This window comes from Oratosquilla oratoria, chromosome 6, assembly GCF_046742065.1.
Source record: "Oratosquilla oratoria isolate Oo_2021 chromosome 6, ASM4674206v1, whole genome shotgun sequence".
NCBI classification, from domain to species: Eukaryota; Metazoa; Arthropoda; class Malacostraca; order Stomatopoda; family Squillidae; genus Oratosquilla; species Oratosquilla oratoria.
The window spans coordinates 1,955,001-1,972,500 of NC_134782.1; the positions used below are offsets into that span (position 1 = coordinate 1,955,001).

Here is a 17,500-nt window from a genome sequence, read left to right on the forward strand (position 1 = left end):
ATGGATCAAAAGGTCTCCTGTCGGCATGCTCCGCCTTTGTAATCCTTTGTATATATGTATATACATATATATAATATGTATATATATATATATATATATATATATATATATATATGTGTGTGTGTGTGTGTGTGTGTGTGTGTATTTATGTATGTATATATATAAATATATATGTATATGTATATATGTATATATATATATATATATATATATATTGGAAAACAGCAAACACCAGATTCAATTGAAGGGTTTATTTGCCCGACGTTTCGATTCCCGTCCAGGAATCGTCTTCAGGGGGTATAACGGTTACAAGAATGTGAACTCCTTATGAATCGCTGAAATGGTGAACCTGGGAAAGGTTCACCCTTTCAGTCAATTGCACAACGCATACAATACAATAATAAAATAAAAATAAAATAAAATAACATACAATAAAAATACATTACAATGCCAATTACAGTAAAATAAAAATTACAATTTTGAACATAAAACAAACGAAGAAAAAGTGACCATAGGTGACACCTAGTAAACAACAACAGGACAAAGAGTAAATAGAGGTGCACCAAATGTCCGCACTGAAGAATCAGGAACACACGACTAAATTAAAAACAAAAATGCACTACAAAATACAAATAAAATGCATGGCTGTGAACAAAAACAAAAGTAGCAAAAAGACTCTAGCGTGACACAACGTGAATACTTCAGAACATACAATAAGGACCAAATGTCCGCAACGAAATGTCAGGGGGGGGGGGTAAACGGCTAAATTACAACCAAACAAATAAAACCAAACAAAATACAAAGAGTAAATGGCAGTGTGACAAAAAACATCAAAACGAAACCCGAAAGTAAAGGCAGAACATAATTCAAAGACGTAAAAGAAAGAAGGTGGACCAAATGTCCGCCGAAGTAGGAAGTGGTGGACAAGCGGGAAAAAAAGGGGGGCTCAATAACAAATGACTACATTACAAGCAGACAAATAAAAAGCAAAGAAGAATGAACGTAGAAAAAGGGGGGAAGCAAACTACAAATGTAAAGTCAAAGGAAGGGTGGGGGGAGTCGAAGAGGTGCATTGGGAGATCGCTAACGAGAAAGGAAGTCAGCCAAAAGCCAAGTGGTGAACAAAAGACAGGTCGTGTCAGGTCGTGTCAGGTCGTGTCAGAACTCATGAGACTCATATCCCTGTGCCTTGACTCCACTTATTTCCGCTTCAGGGATCACACCTACCACCAGCGTAAGGGCACACCGATGGGATCGCCTATTTCAGTTGTGGTGGCTGAAGTAGTGATGCAAAGACTGGAAGCTCAACTTCTAAGTGCTGCACCTACTTCGCTAAAACTGTGGACTAGATACGTTGATGATGTGTTCGCCATTTTGGACAGCAAGGACGTGGAGCCTTTCTTCAGTTACATCAACAGTGTTGAACCGGCCATTCAATTCACAATGGAACTGGAGAAAGATTTCCAACTGCCGTTCCTGGACGTCTGCGTCAAGCGTGAAGGTGACACCCTTGGTACAAGTGTCTACAGAAAGCCCACCCACACTGATAGACTGTTGGACTTTGATAGCTACCATCCAGATGGCCACAAAAGGAGTGTCATCAGGACTTTATGGAACAGAGCTGATAAAGTCTGTTCTTCTGTGGAATCCAAGAAGGCCGAAAGAAAACACCTTTTACATGTCTTCCGGAACAACGGCTATTCCAGCAGTACCATACGGAAATGGACAAAAGCACGACCCACCGAGACACCACAACAGAGACCACATATCACGCCTAGAGTCACTATCCCCTACATCAAAGGAGCTTCAGAGGTCACTGCTAGAGTCTTACGTGACAAAGGAATACAAGTAGCACACAAACCCCGCAACACCTTACACAGAAATCTCACCAAAGTAAAAGACACCGAAGAACCTACTCAACAGGCCGGTCTAGTTTACCAAATAAGCTGCACGGACTGTGACACGGTTTACGTAGGAGAAACACAAAAGAAACTGTCCACTAGAGTACAGGAACACCAACGTGCAGTTAGACGAGAAGATCCGAAATCGGCCCTGTACAAACACACTACAGAACACCAACACATGATTGATTGGGATGGAGCTACAACTCTACATAAAGAAAATAATAAAAAGAAAAGACTTTTCCTCGAAGCATGGGAAACTAAGAGCAACTGCATAAACAGGTGCATTGACCTCAACCCTATTTATCTAGGCACGAGGAGTAACACAGGCTAATTCCTCTGTCCTGTTTTCTTTTTCTTTTCTCCGTTGCTTCTTTTCGACCTGTCTTTTGTTCACCACTTGGCTTTTGGCTGACTTCCTTTCTCGTTAGCGATCTCCCAATGCACCTCTTCGACTCCCCCCACCCTTCCTTTGACTTTACATTTGTAGTTTGCTTCCCCCCTTTTTCTACGTTCATTCTTCTTTGCTTTTTATTTGTCTGCTTGTAATGTAGTCATTTGTTATTGAGCCCCCCTTTTTTTCCCGCTTGTCCACCACTTCCTACTTCGGCGGACATTTGGTCCACCTTCTTTCTTTTACGTCTTTGAATTATGTTCTGCCTTTACTTTCGGGTTTCGTTTTGATGTTTTTTGTCACACTGCCATTTACTCTTTGTATTTTGTTTGGTTTTATTTGTTTGGTTGTAATTTAGCCGTTTACCCCCCCACTTACATTTCGTTGCGGACATTTGGTCCTTATTGTATGTTCTGAAGTATTCACGTTGTGTCACGCTAGAGTCTTTTTGCTACTTTTGTTTTTGTTCACAGCCATGCATTTTATTTGTATTTTGTAGTGCATTTTTGTTTTTAATTTAGTCGTGTGTTCCTGATTCTTCAGTGCGGACATTTGGTGCACCTCTATTTACTCTTTGTCCTGTTGTTGTTTACTAGGTGTCACCTATGGTCACTTTTTCTTCGTTTGTTTTATGTTCAAAATTGTAATTTTTATTTTACTGTAATTGGCATTGTAATGTATTTTTATTGTATGTTATTTTATTTTATTTTTATTTTATTATTGTATTGTATGCGTTGTGCAATTGACTGAAAGGGTGAACCTTTCCCAGGTTCACCATTTCAGCGATTCATAAGGAGTTCACATTCTTGTAACCGTTATACCCCCTGAAGACGATTCCTGGACGGGAATCGAAACGTCGGGCAAATAAACCCTTCAATTGAATCTGGTGTTTGCTGTTTTCCAATATGGATCCCAGATTCCAAATCTTCTCTTACATTGAACAACATTACAGTGTTGAAGTGCTCAACACAGTCAGGAAATGGGAGAACTGTGAACTCAAGAAATCCGTCATCCGCGAGCAGCTACGTTTTTGTCAATTGTGCCGTAATCGCAATACCCTCCCCTCTTTCGCTAGAGTTAGACCTCCTGTCAACACTAGAAAAGCCAAGGAAGAAGCAGAGGCCTGTGGTCGCCGACTTCTGAAATGCGCCATAGACCATCATCACAGTAGAATCCATCGCTTCAATAGAGACATCACCACCAGGGGGTATAACGGTTACAAGAATGTGAACTCCTTATGAATCGCTGAAATGGTGAACCTGGGAAAGGTTCACCCTTTCAGTCAATTGTACAACGCATACAACGCATACAATACAATAATAATGTTTTGATGTTTTTGTCACACTGCCATTTACTCTTTGTATTTTGTTTGGTTTTATTTGTTTGGTTGTAATTTAGCCGTTTACCCCCCCCCCTGACATTTCGTTGCGGACATTTGGTCCTTATTGTATGTTCTGAAGTATTCACGTTGTGTCACGCTAGAGTCTTTTTGCTACTTTTGTTTTTGTTCACAGCCATGCATTTTATTTGTATTTTGTAGTGCATTTTTGTTTTTAATTTAGTCGTGTGTTCCTGATTCTTCAGTGCGGACATTTGGTGCACCTCTATTTACTCTTTGTCCTGTTGTTGTTTACTAGGTGTCACCTATGGTCACTTTTTCTTCGTTTGTTTTATGTTCAAAATTGTAATTTTTATTTTACTGTAATTGGCATTGTAATGTATTTTTATTGTATGTTATTTTATTTTATTTTTTATTTTATTTTTGTATTGGATGCGTTGTACAATTGACTGCAAGGGTGAACCTTTCCCAGGTTTACCATTTCAGCGATTCATAAGGAGTTCACATTCTTGTAACCGTTATACCCCCTGAAGACGATTCCTGGACGGGAATCGAAACGTCGGGCAAATAAACCCTTCAATTGAATCTGGTGTTTGCTGTTTTCCAATATGGATCCCAGATTCCAAATCTTCTCTTACATTGAACAACATTACAGTGTTGAAGTGCTCAACACAGTCAGGAAATGGGAGAACTGTGAACTCAAGAAATCCGTCATCCGCGAGCAGCTACGTTTTTGTCAATTGTGCCGTAATCGCAATACCCTCCCCTCTTTCGCTAGAGTTAGACCTCCTGTCAACACTAGAAAAGCCAAGGAAGAAGCAGAGGCCTGTGGTCGCCGACTTCTGAAATGCGCCATAGACCATCATCACAGTAGAATCCATCGCTTCAATAGAGACATCACCACCTTCAAGAACCAATGCGCCTCTTTACTACAGGCAACCCATTTTGACACAATACTTGAAAAGATCTCCAATCTCAGCCAGTCCAAGTCTTCAAGCAAGCGGAGTTCCCTTGAGTCCAAGTTCCAACGGTTGCTAGACATTAGACCACCTGCTCCTCCAAGATGGGTGACCAATCTCTCCAGTAGACAGCTTTCGGATGCAGAAAATAATGTGCTGGCCAGGGGCCTTAACTTTAATGTTCAAGGCAAAGTCAACCACGCTGAATTCCTGGCCGCTGCAGAGTTAGGAGTGAACATGATGGAAGGCACTTCTGAGGACAAACAGGCCGTCAGAACTAAAATCGTAGGAGCACTGAAATCCAAACAGACAAGTCGTTCCCTGACCACTGAAGAAACCAAAGCTTTAGCGGAACTACGCAGAGATCGCTCAATTGTTGTTTTAACCAGCGACAAAGGGAGGTCAACTGTCGTTTTGGACAAGGAAGACTATGACCAGAAGGCTCTGGCGTTACTTCAAGATACCCAGACTTACACCATCGTACCTCAAGACCCCACAAAGAAGCTACAGGCCAAAGTTGAACGAGAGCTGAAAGAACTCAGAGAAAATCGGATCATAAATGATGACGAGTGGAAGAAAATGAGGCCAGGAGATTCTACCATCCCTAAGTTCTATGGGTTACCAAAAGTCCACAAAGAAAATATTCCCCTTCGACCCATAGTAGCTTTTAGAAATTCTCCGACATACCATCTTGCTTTGTACTTGGCTAAACTTCTCAGACCTCTAGTGACTGATTCACCACATATGCTTCAGAATTCAGCTGACTTCATTGAAAGAATCAAAGGACTTAACTTAAGGAGTGGGGATGTCTTGGTTTCCTTTGATGTTCAGTCCATGTTTACGTCCATCCCACGAGATTTGGCCAAAAGTGCGCTGAAGTCGGCCATGGAGGACAACCGGGGATTCTTGGATAACCAGAAACTTTCCGTGTCAGAACTCATGAGACTCATATCCCTGTGCCTTGACTCCACTTATTTCCGCTTCAGGGATCACACCTACCACCAGCGTAAGGGCACACCGATGGGATCGCCTATTTCAGTTGTGGTGGCTGAAGTAGTGATGCAAAGACTGGAAGCTCAACTTCTAAGTGCTTATGCTACTTCGCTAAAACTGTGGACTAGATACGTTGATGATGTGTTCGCCATTTTGGACAGCAAGGACGTGGAGCCTTTCTTCAGTTACATCAACAGTGTTGAACCGGCCATTCAATTCACAATGGAACTGGAGAAAGATTTCCAACTGCCGTTCCTGGACGTCTGCGTCAAGCGTGAAGGTGACACCCTTGGTACAAGTGTCTACAGAAAGCCCACCCACACTGATAGACTGTTGGACTTTGATAGCTACCATCCAGATGGCCACAAAAGGAGTGTCATCAGGACTTTATGGAACAGAGCTGATAAAGTCTGTTCTTCTGTGGAATCCAAGAAGGCCGAAAGAAAACACCTTTTACATGTCTTCCGGAACAACGGCTATTCCAGCAGTACCATACGGAAATGGACAAAAGCACGACCCACCGAGACCCCACAACAGAGACCACATATCACGCCTAGAGTCACTATCCCCTACATCAAAGGAGCTTCAGAGGTCACTGCTAGAGTCTTACGTGACAAAGGAATACAAGTAGCACACAAACCCCGCAACACCTTACACAGAAATCTCACCAAAGTAAAAGACACCGAAGAACCTACTCAACAGGCCGGTCTAGTTTACCAAATAAGCTGCACGGACTGTGACACGGTTTACGTAGGAGAAACACAAAAGAAACTGTCCACTAGAGTACAGGAACACCAACGTGCAGTTAGACGAGAAGATCCGAAATCGGCCCTGTACAAACACACTACAGAACACCAACACATGATTGATTGGGATGGAGCTACAACTCTACATAAAGAAAATAATAAAAAGAAAAGACTTTTCCTCGAAGCATGGGAAACTAAGAGCAACTGCATAAACAGGTGCATTGACCTCAACCCTATTTATCTAGGCACGAGGAGTAACACAGGCTAATTCCTCTGTCCTGTTTTCTTTTTCTTTTCTCCGTTGCTTCTTTTCGACCTGTCTTTTGTTCACCACTTGGCTTTTGGCTGACTTCCTTTCTCGTAAGCGATCTCCCAATGCACCTCTTCGACTCCCCCCACCCTTCCTTTGACTTTACATTTGTAGTTTGCTTCCCCCTTTTTCTACGTTCATTCTTCTTTGCTTTTTATTTGTCTGCTTGTAATGTAGTCATTTGTTATTGAGCCCCCCTTTTTCCCGCTTGTCCACCACTTCCTACTTCGGCGGACATTTGGTCCACCTTCTTTCTTTTACGTCTTTGAATTATGTTCTGCCTTTACTTTTGGGTTTCGTTTTGATGTTTTTTGTCACACTGCCATTTACTCTTTGTATTTTGTTTGGTTTTATTTGTTTGGTTGTAATTTAGCCGTTTACCCCCCCCCCCCTGACATTTCGTTGCGGACATTTGGTCCTTATTGTATGTTCTGAAGTATTCACGTTGTGTCACGCTAGTCTTTTTGCTACTTTTGTTTTTGTTCACAGCCATGCATTTTATTTGTATTTTGTAGTGCATTTTTGTTTTTAATTTAGTCGTGTGTTCCTGATTCTTCAGTGCGGACATTTGGTGCACCTCTATTTACTCTTTGTCCTGTTGTTGTTTACTAGGTGTCACCTATGGTCACTTTTTCTTCGTTTGTTTTATGTTCAAAATTGTAATTTTTATTTTACTGTAATTGGCATTGTAATGTATTTTTATTGTATGTTATTTTATTTTATTTTTATTTTATTATTGTATTGTATGCGTTGTACAATTGACTGAAAGGGTGAACCTTTCCCAGGTTCACCATTTCAGCGATTCATAAGGAGTTCACATTCTTGTAACCGTTATACCCCCTGAAGACGATTCCTGGACGGGAATCGAAACGTCGGGCAAATAAACCCTTCAATTGAATCTGGTGTTTGCTGTTTTCCAATATGGATCCCAGATTCCAAATCTTCTCTTACATATATATATATATATATATATATATATATATATATATATATGTATATATATATATGTATATATATTTGTGTGTATATATATATATATATATATTTACATATACATAGATATGTATATATATATGTATATATATATAATATATATAATATATATATGTATATATATAATGTATATATATATATATATATAATGTATATATATATATATATATATATATATATATATATATATATACACTAGAGGATTTTATTCAGCTGAGGGAAACACATTTCCCAAGGGATGGGTTTCACAGAGCAGCTAGAATGAAGCGTGTTTTTAGATACTAAAACACGATGTTCTAGTTAATGTTCTAGAAAATTACTATAATTCAGAATTTTGTTATTTAGTGATGTCTGATATTAAGTGACTTAACTAGCCTGTTTCTAAAATAATTCTTGTAGAATATTGGAATTTGATTTCCTTGTGCTTTTTGACAAACCAGTGAAGTATTTCATAGTCTTCTGCTTTCTTGTAATCAAAATATAGCGATTTCTTTTACATGAGTGAACATGTTTTGTTAATCTTCAAAAAGCTGAACGGAATCAAAAATTTTCATTCCTTGGTAATGTAGTTCCTAAATTGTCTTTTGAAGAATTATTAATAGTTGAATTTTAATTTTTTTTTCGACAAATAATTTTTTTTCTTCAAAATTTCACCACGTTGTCATCAGCAGCAATTGCAGAGTTTGTAGTTATTTTAGCGTAAAACATCAATTCTTGAATCGTTTAAAAATTTGAAAGCCTGAAAATAGGCAAGAAGGAAAACGAAGTATTATATTTTCCGTAAGTAGAATTTTTTGAAAATTCAACAATCAGAAGAAATGTCCGTTGGTTTCTCTGAACCAGAAAGGATGTGGCCGATTAGAGGGCTCTGTGGGTAAGGCTTCTGAGTAAAATATCTTGATTTCAGAGCTTTTTGGGCTGAACCTGAACCGGAGAACATTTGTTCTACAAGTTGCATTCCCGATGGACTGACCCTACCGTCGAGATCATAAAAGTTATCGACTCTTTCCTGAGTCACACTGAAGATAAAGACGATGCCGAGGTCAAAAAGGTCGTGCTTTCGTTTGCGGAAGTCGCTATCTTCACGCCGATCTGCAAGTCCGAAGTCGGTAATCTTAACTGCGCCAGATCTGTCCAGAAGGATGTTCCTAGCGGCCAAATCGCAGTGAAGGAATCCAATTCTGTGGATGTAGCGAAGGCCTGTAAGACACTGGAGCCAGATCGATTTCACTTCACCCTCGGTGAAGGAGAAGCCTTGAGAAGCCATCTTCTGAACAGCACTCTCGAGGGACAAATCCATGAGTTCGAGGACGAGGTACATTTGCTCGTTGTCATCGTCTCTGAACACTTCGTGCATGCTGATGACGTTGGGGTGATCGCCGATAGTTCTGAAGGCATCAATCTCATTGTCGATGGCCTCGAAGCAGACTTGTTCCAGCTGGCACTTGATAGCCACAGCTTGTCCAGTCGACCTTGTGACTGCTCTGTAAACCCAACCGAAGGATCCTGATCCCAAAATCTCTCCAATCTCGAAGAAGTCGGTGAGGATCGAAGAGACACTTCTATGGTAAGTGTCCGAATGGTTAGGCTATTGACTAAAACACATAGAATGTGTTGGCTCTCTTATTATGTAGCACAGAATATGAATGTGTTGCGGAGGCTGAATGGGGAAGAGAACTATCGGCAACAAATGAATACCACACTTACTCCTGTGTCCTGTAACAGTACCTGCTTGCGTATACGTCCGTCTACTAGCGTAGTCAGAGAGAATCTCTTTTGTCTGGCCGCGTCCTAGCCGCTTCAAGCGTCTGCCTAGCATGTCTGCCAATCAGCTGCTAGCATCTGGGTCACGTGATGACGCGCCGCACATTAATAGTAATTCTAGGTCGCGTCCCACGCTCACCTAACGCGGGGATGCTACGAGCACACGTGACCTAGCGTGACGCTTAACAAAATAGTAACGCCACTCTCGGCGTTGCCTTTACTCACTCGGAGTTGGCTTTACTCATGCCACATCCCTCCCCCCGCCAACAAAACTCAGCGACAGCCACCGAAGCACAATACAATTCAGCGTAAGGAAAAAACCGATGTTTACGACGTCAAGAGGTGGCCCACCACGATGGGTCACCTAGTGACGTCAATCACTACGATGAAAAAACCCTCCGCGGCAAAATGCCAACGAAAAAAAAAAAAAAAAAAGGGAAATAAAGATACAAGGTCTTCTGCCCCTCTGCAGGCGATGGGGTTGTCATGAGAAAGGCTGGTGTCCTTCACTTGGCGGTGCTTAGCCCTCTTGTCATCTGGGGGGTGTTCTACGTCCCTCGTCCGGCAGAAACGGGTAACCTGCAAAAGGCAACAACAGCAGAATATTGTCCCAGATTGGGGGGGGGGGGTTGCTGTTTTGCAACCGAGGTAGGTTGTTAAGGAAGTATATTGATATTGTCACAAATGGGGAATATGAGCACAACTGAAAAGGGAAAGAAAAAAAATGTTGACATGACAAGTTCCAACTTACGTGTATGTCGTCCACGGAAAGGTCACATGGCTGTGTCTAATCCATTGTTTTCCCGTCAACCTGGTGCGTGTGCATGTAAGTGCTGGTTCATCCTGTCGACGCGCTGCGGAGCTCCAACCGCTCCATGCCACAAGGGGTTTAGCTGCCTGCTACAGACTTATGCTTTGCAGAGCTGTAAAAATGAGCAGCGGCAGAAACTTGGCACAGAAGAGGGGGGGGGGGTTACGAGTGGATCACATTCACATACATATTTACATACAACAACATTATTATCATGAAATATTTCAGACACTAGGGGAAATAATGCCATGGCAGAAAGCTAATATGTACCTGATCGCTGCCAAATGACGGCAGGTGCGAAGAGAAAGTCTCTACTCTGATGGTAGGTTGAAATCCTTCTCACGAGTGGTGTCACTCGGAGGGGTAAGACTCGCTACTCAGGATTAGTGCAACCATTACTATCCTGTAGTAGGTCTGTAACCTCTTGCTCATGTGTGGGGAAAGCACGTCGTACGTTCTTATTCTCACACACAGAGAGATTGCCCTCGAGTTTGATCCGGTCCGTGTGGACACAGAACTCACGTCCCGACCTTATATGTTTGATGGCCTAAATGACATCGCTCACTCGTTTGAGTATTCTATAGGGGCCCTGGTACAATGGCTGAAGTTTCTTTGACACCCCCTGTCTAGGTTTGGTGGTTACGTACACTCTGTCTCCAAGGGCGAGCTGCTTTACTCTAGCCCTGAGCCGTTTCGTGTGCCTGTCAATAGTGGCAGCCTCTATGAACTTTTGGCACCTGTCGAAACATGCATTTGCTAACGCCATTTTCTCGGCTGCTAAGTTTTCGGCGTTGTACCAAGGGGCACTTGGCCTGGTGAACTCAGTTATAGGTAGGATAGGGTCTCTGTGAAAAAGGAGGAAATGAGGGGAATCTCTGAGGACTCTATGGTACGCGGAATTGTACGCCAACACCGCCAGAGGAAGCTTTTGGTCCCAGCCGGTTTGATTATCCTGAACTAGGGACCGTAAGATCTTTATAATTGTACCATTTACCCTTTCAACTATGCCATTACTCGAGGGATGCATAGGGGTGATTTTGTGGTGGCTGATGTTTGCCATCGCCATCACCTCTTTGAACGTCTCGTTCATGAATTCACTACCGTCATCTGAGATTACCTGCCTTAGAGCGCCATGTATGGCCAGGACGTTTTGTAAAAAGGATCGGGCTACTGTCCTCGCTTCCTTTGAATTTATAGGTACAGCGACCAGGAAGCGGGTTAGCACATCGACTACGGTCAGGATGTACTTCGCACCATTTAGCGTGGTAGTTAGTGGGCCAACGAGATCAACGTGTACTCTCTCAAATGGAGCTGGGAGGTCATAGGAAGGTTTGCAAGTAATGCAGATTTTGCATTTTTTTTTTATAAAATCCTTCACATCCTCCGACATCTTAGGCCAAAAGGCAAACTTCTGTAGGCGTTCCAGAGTAACTTGGATTCCGCCATGGCCCGCCATCGGAAGGCAATGGGCGATACGTAACGCTGCCGCCTTTGCTCCATCAGGGCATACCAGACGAAGCTCTTCCAACTGGTATGCATTCCTACGCGCATGATATAGGAGTCCGTCGGGGAGAAGTCGGAACTCCCCGATTGGCACTCTTAGGCGCGGGATCTTTGGCACTTCTGACGGCACTCCTTTGAGGTACTGTTTCACTCGACCCCAATCAGGGTGTGCATCCTGATCCTTTCGGATCTCAACCTGGTTCCAAGTGATGGTACCCTCATCAGTATTTGTGCATGAGTTCCCTCGGCCACCCGTGGTTACGGCCGAAACTATGAAGTCATCTATAGGGTGGTCAGCCCCCCGTATCCGATAGAGTGCGTCCGCAACAATGTTCAGTCTCCCGGGTATGTAATCGACCTGGATGTCGAAGTCGGCGATGGCCATTTGCCACCGGAGTATCCGAGTGTTCGTGCCCTTAACAGTGAAGAGCCAGACCAATGGCCTGTGATCACTCACCAACCGGACAGGGTAGCCCATGATTAGTGGGCGGTTAACCGTGAGACCGTACACTGCCGCTAATGCTTCTCTCTCCACGGTGCTATACCGTCTCTCATGCGTGTTCAGCGTGCGGCTGAAGTACGAGGGTGGGCGTCTCTCACGTCCTTCGCCCTCCTGCTGAAGCACGCCCCCGATAGCCGAGGCACTAGCGTCGGTGGTGAGTAAGAACGGTTTTGTAAAGTCGGGGTATGGAAGGACCACCGTTGAATACAAATGATGTTTGAGGGACTCAAACGCATGCAACTGAGGAGGTGTCCACGTACCAAGCACACAATTGTTGTGCTTCCCTGCGACGTCACCCTTTGTCATATCTACCAGGGGCAACGAAATGGCCGCGAAGTGTGGAATAAACTTGCGGTAGTATCCCGCCAATCCCAAAAAGGAAAGCAACTCTTTCCGACGCGTCGGCCGGGGGAAAGTTTTGATGGCTTGGACTTTCTCTGGCTGGGGCTTTATCCCTTCCTGGGATATTACATGACCCAGGTACGCGACCTCCTTCTGGAAGAAATGACATTTCTCCAGCCTCAATGAGAGGTTTGCCTCCTGCAACCTCCTAAGGACATCCTCAAGATTCTTGAGGTGGTCGTCCCAAGATGTCCCCAGCACAATGATGTCGTCCATGTACACCATCGCACTAACCCCCAGGAGCCCCGACAACACCTGATTCATCACCCTTTGGAAACAGGATGGAGCGTCTTTTAACCCAAAGAGGAGAGACGTGAACTCGTAATGCCCTTCGGGAGTCGAGAATGCCGTTTTCTCGCAGCTGCTTTCCATCAGTGGGATCTGGAGATAGCCCTGCTTTAAGTCAAGCAGAGAGAAGATGACGCTGGAGCCGAGACTGCGCAGCATGGAATCTATATGGGGAAGAGGGAACCTATCATGAACCACGTGTCTATTTAGAGCACGAAAATGAAGACAAAGACGAAGGGTTTTATCCTTCTTCACAACCGGAACAATAGGAGCATTGTAAGGAGAACGAGATGGGCGAATGATCCCCTTACTGAGCATATCCCCAATGAGGTCTCTAATCTCACCTCTATACTTCTGAGGAAAGGGATAAGATTTGCGGTAGACTGGCGGTCCAAATGTCCGAATCTCGTGTAGGAAGTGAGGCGTTACGGTAAGTGGATCCCCCGGTAAGGCAAAAACATCGGCATATTTGACCACTAAAGAGGTCAGAGCCATACTTTCCCTGCCATGCCTATTAGGGAAAATTTTCCCTACTTCCAACCGTAACCTGTGTTCGCGAGAGCCATCCACTACGTTAGACGCCTGGACCTTTCCCACCGAGACGTTAGTTCCACCGTCTATCAGCGCAATCTCCCCTAAGAGGGAAATGTCTCCGACCACCTGGTCTTTACGAATCTCATGGGTGTCCGGGCCCAAGTTCAGGAATGGAACTTTACACCATGCCTTGCCGTCTTCCATCCTGATCAGCTCTACTACTCCCTGGCCTAGCAGGCTGGCGCCTTCGGCATATGGGCGTGCTGTAAACAGGGTCGAGAAAGCCTGACCTGCGGGAGCGAGCTCGTTTGCCCTCTCGAGCATCAATCCTACGGTTCCTCCTGAGAACCCAGGCACCCACTGATGTTCGATTGACTTAACCGGGAAAGTGGTGAGTGCTGAGCCGTCCCCGCAAGGATTACGGGAATATCCTTGCCCTTAGCTTGGAATGTTAAAGGACTGAACGTCAACGTCACTTTGTGCGCCGCGAGGAAATCAAACCCTAAGATAATTTTGGCCGGCAAACCTTCAGCAGGGATGATAAAGAAAGGATGGAACGAAAAACCAGCTAGATGAAAAGGAACATCTACCTTGGCAAGATTTGGCATCTTCGAACCGTCGGCCACTATGATTCTAGTGGTACCGACCTGGGAGCCTTCCATGGCGGTAGGCAAAATGCTCTTATGGATAAGAGACACCGCCGCTCCCGTGTCCAAGAGAGCACAAACAGACCGAGGAGCGAGTGGCTCTAACAAGGTAACTACGACCATGGCTAAGCTTCCACTCGGCGTACGGGAGCTAGCTAAATCGACGTGAACAATTTTCACTGCCGACTGCTGCTCGACCATCACCTTGGATTGTGGACACTCCTGCGCTGGCCGTTTTTTGACGAGCCACTCGCTGCGAGACCCCTCTGAGCCTCATGACCGACACTAAACTCAGTCTCCCTAATCCGCCCTGCACCCCCGCAAGACTTGCAACACGTGGTAGGTCGACCGCGTGTTCTATAATAACACACATCAGTTGCGTGTCCTGCTTTCTTGCAATGGGTGCAGTATGGACGCCACCTATTGCGATTTCCACGGCCCTTGGGACGCTTCCACGTGTTTCTTTGTCCCCCATGTCTGTGAGTCGAGTGCATGGCTTCCTCGTGAGGCCGCGTCGCGATCTCTCGCTCATGGCGAGGGCGCACCTCCACCTCTTGCAAATAGCGAGAGGGTGTCTCTGACCCCCGCAGATTGCGAGGAGAGGAAGAGCCTGGGACTCTGTTTACAGTGGAAATGTTATGTGATTGTGAAGTTGAGTGGGAAAAGGCGTCCGTGGCCGGGTATTGGTGGGTCACGGCTGGTGCGGCCGGGTACAAAGCCATGGGTGAATCTGCACCGCCTGCGTATACCGTCTTGACGGAACAGCTATGCCGAAGGGCATAGTCAATGGCCGCATGGAGAATAGCAACGATGGACGCTTGCTGGTCCTGGGAGAGGGTGGTGGCGAACTGAGAAGGCATAGCCCGTTTAATGCGGGTTACCGCAATAAAATTAGCCAACTCATCGCGCTCTGGAAGGTACACCGTGTAGGCCGAGACCATGTCGGCCAGACATAGCGCGAAAGAAGTTAGCGTCTCAGCTGGATGCATCGTAGCCTCCGCTAAGCGATCAGCTATAGCGTCAGCCGACGCGGGCGCGTAGAAAAAGGTGCGGAACGCTAGTTTGAACGCGTTCCAATCACCGGGATGCCTGCTTTTGGCTAAGCGAGCGGCAATCGCGGCATCACCGGCAGTTTTCTGCTGAGTGACGGCTATTTTATCAGCCTCCGGGATCTCGGAGGACCACCTTTCATCTAACAGGGCGAGCCATGATTGCGCGTCCGTGCAAGCAGGCAGATTGGTAGTGGGATGATGGTTGATCCCAGAGGAAATAAATATTGGGACATCTGCAGTTGCCTGCAGCGCCCTTGCCTGGTGGCTGACGGGTACGCTAGTACGCCGCGACATGGCAATTAATAACCGGCCTAGCTCTAGCTAGCACTCCTGTGTGTTCACTGAGTATTTGGAGAGTGTGGACTTTGGAATGTGTATGTATGTTCACTGAGTAATAGGAATGGGTACGTGTACACGAGTTAGTCAAACTCTAACCACCGCTTGCCACCACTATGGTAAGTGTCCGAATGGTTAGGCTATTGACTAAAACACATAGAATGTGTTGGCTCTTTTATTATGTAGCACAGAATATGAATGTGTTGCGGAGGCTGAATGGGGAAGAGAACTATCGGCAACAAATGAATACCACACTTACTCTTGTGTCCTGTAACAGCACCTGCTTGCGTATTCGTCCGTCTACTAGCGTAGTCAGAGAGAATCTCTTTTGTCTGGCCGCGGCCTAGCCGCTTCAAGCGTCTGCCTAGCACGTCTACCAATCAGCTGCTAGCATCTGGGTCACGTGATGACGCGCCGCACATTAAAAGTAATTCTAGGTCGCGTCCCACGCTCACCTAACGCGGGGATGCTACGAGCACACGTGACCTAGCGTGACGCTTAACAAAATAGTAACACCACTCTCGGTGTTGCCTTTACTCATGCCACACTTCCACCTGCTCCTGCTGCTCCTACTCCTCCTTCGAAGAATTCCTCCTCGCTTTCGAAGCCGTCCAACCAGCTGCTGGTTGCCATGGAATAAAAAGGGGCACAAAGACTATAGGCGACCAAAAATTGGTATACCAAGACTTATGCCCGTGAGGCTAAACCTAGATACGATGTCAACTGCCCACTCCCAAATATGTGTATATATATATATATTATATATATATATATATATATATATATATATATATATATATATATATATATGTGTGTGTGTGTGTGTGTGTGTGTGTGTGTGTGTGTGTGCGTGTGTGTGTGTGTGTGTGTCTGTAATTATGGACGTATGTAAGTATATGTATATATATATATATATATATATATGAATTTATATATATATATATATATATATATATATATGTATATATATATGATGAATGGTTTAGACAGATGAAAGACTGGGTGGAGGAAGAATAAGCGAAGATGGGCTGGAACTTTTTATTGTTTTATACGTTTCGACCGACTCGGTCTTCTTCATTAAGCTGTCTACAAACAGTTTGGAACACACATTTATACATCCGAGGATGGGAACATGGACAGGTCACCCCGCTGGCTGTCTGGGGATTCCCTTTTCCGTATCATGCATACGTTTCCCAATTGTATTTATAATTATTTATAATTGGGAAAAGTATGCATGATACGGGAAAGGGAATCCCCAGACAGCCAGCGGGGTGACCTATCCATGTTCCCATCCTCGGATGTATAAATGTGTGTTCCAAACTGTTTTTAGACAGCTTACTGAAGAAGACTGAGTCGGTCGAAACGTATAAGCAATAAAAAGTTCCAGCCCATCTTCGCTTATTCTTCTTCCATCCAGTCTCTCATATATACATATATATATATATATATATATATATATATATATAAATATATATATACATATATATATACATACATATGTGTGTGTGTGTGTGTGTGTGTGTGTGTAATTATGGACGTAAGTATATGTATATATACATGTATACATATTATATATATATATATATATATATATACACACATATATATGTATGTATATGTATATATATATGTATATATATGTATATATACATATATATATGTTGCATATATGTATGTGTATATATATATACATATATATGTATACATATATTGTGTATATATATAATATATATGTTGCATATATGTATATATATATATATATATATATATATATATACATATATATATAAACTTTTTATCCCACAGTCGGAAAAAGAAGACACTAATGTTGAATGTTCTGTATATTTCGATCACTCACTGTGACCCTCTTCAGCAGAATGAATACATAGTGGAAGGCATATGCTTATATACAAAGGTGTGAGGTGGGAGAAGGAACAAGCTCAGGTAACGTGACCGGTGCTCCGCAGGTCGCCTGGCGTTTTGTGACCTTGGAGTATATGAGGTAGCACTTGGCTGACTGCTGAGG

At 43.9% G+C, this 17,500-nt stretch overlaps 1 protein-coding gene across 1 annotated transcript in view; it reads left to right on the forward strand.

Moving 5' to 3' along the window:
- LOC143025905 (uncharacterized) overlaps positions 1 to 8,119 on the forward strand; it is an 11,712-nt gene extending 3,593 nt beyond the window's left edge. Inside the window, exons 2-5 of the mRNA XM_076185885.1 lie at positions 1,215 to 1,234; positions 3,248 to 3,502; positions 4,290 to 5,599; positions 8,076 to 8,119. Coding sequence (XP_076042000.1) covers positions 1,215 to 1,234; positions 3,248 to 3,502; positions 4,290 to 5,599; positions 8,076 to 8,119 — 1,629 coding nt within the window. The remainder of the gene's footprint in view (positions 1 to 1,214; positions 1,235 to 3,247; positions 3,503 to 4,289; positions 5,600 to 8,075) is intronic.
- The last annotated feature ends 9,381 nt before the right edge of the window (positions 8,120 to 17,500 follow it).